The sequence below is a fragment of the Lolium rigidum genome, chromosome 1 (assembly GCF_022539505.1).
Source record: "Lolium rigidum isolate FL_2022 chromosome 1, APGP_CSIRO_Lrig_0.1, whole genome shotgun sequence".
NCBI classification, from domain to species: Eukaryota; Viridiplantae; Streptophyta; class Magnoliopsida; order Poales; family Poaceae; genus Lolium; species Lolium rigidum.
The window spans coordinates 28,521,705-28,523,971 of NC_061508.1; the positions used below are offsets into that span (position 1 = coordinate 28,521,705).

The following is a 2,267-nucleotide window of genomic DNA, read 5'->3' on the forward strand; positions in this document are numbered from 1 at the left end:
GTACCGGCAAAAAATTTGAACGGCATCTCCAGGTAAGAGCCGGAAAAATGATTCCGTGGCATCTACTGAAAAGTGCCGGCAAAGTGCTAGCAAAACTGTTCAACAACATATTAATAAGTGCATGAAATAGTTATTACTAGCATTTCTGCAAGTGACAGTAATTAGAAATGATAGCATTTTGCTGAAAGTGCAAGTGCCGGCAAAGATGTATCTCGACGGAATCAATTCCAACACTTTTTTTTTCTGTCTCCAATTTTAGTAGAATACCTGACGTAGTGTTGGGCATGAATGAGGAGTTTATTTGGGCACGAAAAATTTCGCAATGTAGCAGGGGATGAGAGCTCTGTTAGAGATGCTCCAAGACATTGATCGACTATATATTATCTCAAGAAGTAGCACAATATTGCAAGAAGAGAGCTCATAGAGTGGATCAGCCAGAAAAGCATCGCGTGCGATCCATCCCAGTCATCTCGCCATCAAAAGAACGTGACACCTGCCACAGACCAAAGAGCTCGACGCGCCTCATGTCCTCCTGCGATCCTTCACCACAGCGAGCTCCGCCCTGGCCCTCTTCAGCTGGTCCTGCAGAGCGGCGACCTCCGCGTCCCGCGCCGCCAGCTTCTCCTCCAGCTCCAGCGCGTATGCTGAGGAGTACAGCGCGTAGTTCACGGCCTGCTCTCAGACAATGCGATCGATGGGACTCTATTAGATGCGCATACCAAAGGAATTTACTACATTTGTTGGCATACCTTGAGAAGCGCTACGTTGCACGACGCGACGACATCAGACGGCTTGCTGGCGGCAAAGACGCGCTCCAGCGGTGGCGCGACGGCGCCTCGCAGCAACCCCCGTGCGGCCTGCCAGTCGGTGCCGTCGACGCTGTGTCCGTCGGGGACGCGCGACGGCTTCCGGGAGAAGCCTGGGGGCGGCGAGCACGCGCCGGCGAGAGCCGAGATGCCATGGGCGGCAGGTCGCCCGCTTGGCAGCAGAGAAGAAGGCAGCCCCTCCTCGCCGAATGCTTCGTCCAGGCTCCTCTTCTTTCCGCACGACGGGGCGTCGATGCCCGGCTCGCTTTGCACCTTGCTTGCGGATGCCGCCGCCTTTTCCGCCCGAATGGATTGCATCATGCCGTAGACCAAGGGATCCATCCCTTCGGGACCGGCGGTAGCACGAACACAAGTAGGCGGCGTCGCTGGCACCGGCGACGCGGGAGATATCGTGGCGGCGACAAGGTTGCTCTCGCACAGATAGGTCCTGAGATCGACGGGGGCGGCGTCGTGGGCCTCCAGCAGCTTCGCCGCCATTTTTTCCTCCTCGCCGTTGAGCACCGGCTCCACGAGCGAGCTCTCGGACGGCTCGCCCCACTCCACGGGGCAAGTCCACGGCTCCGGCGACCAGAGGAAGAAGAATCCGTGCTTCCAATCCGTGTTACGGTGCGGCAAACCCGCGAAGCACAGGGACGCGTCTCTGGCTCGGAAAAAGTACCAGCCTTTGCGCTTGTTTTTCTGGGAGAACAGCGGGAGGCATCCGAAGAAGTAGCGGAACACGGCGAGGGACGGCGGCACGCCGGCGGAGCGGCAGAGCACGAGGAAGCCCGCCATGATGCGCCACCCGTTGGGCGTGAGCTGGGTCGGCGCGATGCCGAAGTGGGCGAGCGCGTCGCGGTAGAACGGGTGGAGCGGGACGCGCATCCCAGCCTCCAGCGCGTGCGCGTACACGCACACGGCGCCCGGCGGCGGGGACGAGCTCGCGCGCAGGTCGCCGGCGGGGCGAGCGGTGTACCGATCCTTGGGGACGCCGTATTGCTGGCACACCGCATCGACCTCGTCCTGCGTGCGCAGGAAGGAGACGACGCCCTCGGCGTCGGCGGGCGTCGGGAGGACGACGTCAGCGGCGTCGTTGTCGTCGTCGGGGGTGGCGGCGTGGTGGTTCTGGTCATCGTCGGACGAGTCGACAAGGTAGTCGGGGTCGTCGTCGTTGCCCGAAGAGGAGGAAGAGGAGCAAGGCATCGCGCGCGTCGGTTCTCGCGCGGCGGCCGCCACGCGAGGTGTCCCACTTTTTTTCCTCAAGGAAGCAGAGGATGAAGATGAAAACGAGAGTTAAGTGGCCGGTAGACAAGCGTAAACTCCTTCTGTTAGGTTCCCGAGGAGCATTGAGTATTGAGCAGTTGAATACTCCGGGTCTCCGGCGACGGGAGAGCACCAGATGCATCAGTACTGTAGAACACATGTGTACTCATTTTAATTTGAACCCATATCAGCCGGTCA

The 2,267-nt window shown here is 59.5% G+C and overlaps 1 protein-coding gene across 1 annotated transcript; it reads right to left on the bottom strand.

Annotated features, from left to right (window-relative positions):
• Window positions 1-522: 522 nt before the first annotated feature.
• Window positions 523-2,009, bottom strand: LOC124706120. The gene is made up of 2 exons (XM_047237785.1): window positions 750-2,009; window positions 523-672 (listed from the first exon to the last, which is right to left on the bottom strand). Exons 1-2 carry the CDS (start codon window positions 2,007-2,009, stop codon window positions 523-525), a joined length of 1,410 nt encoding a protein of 469 aa, XP_047093741.1.
• Window positions 2,010-2,267: the final 258 nt, after the last annotated feature.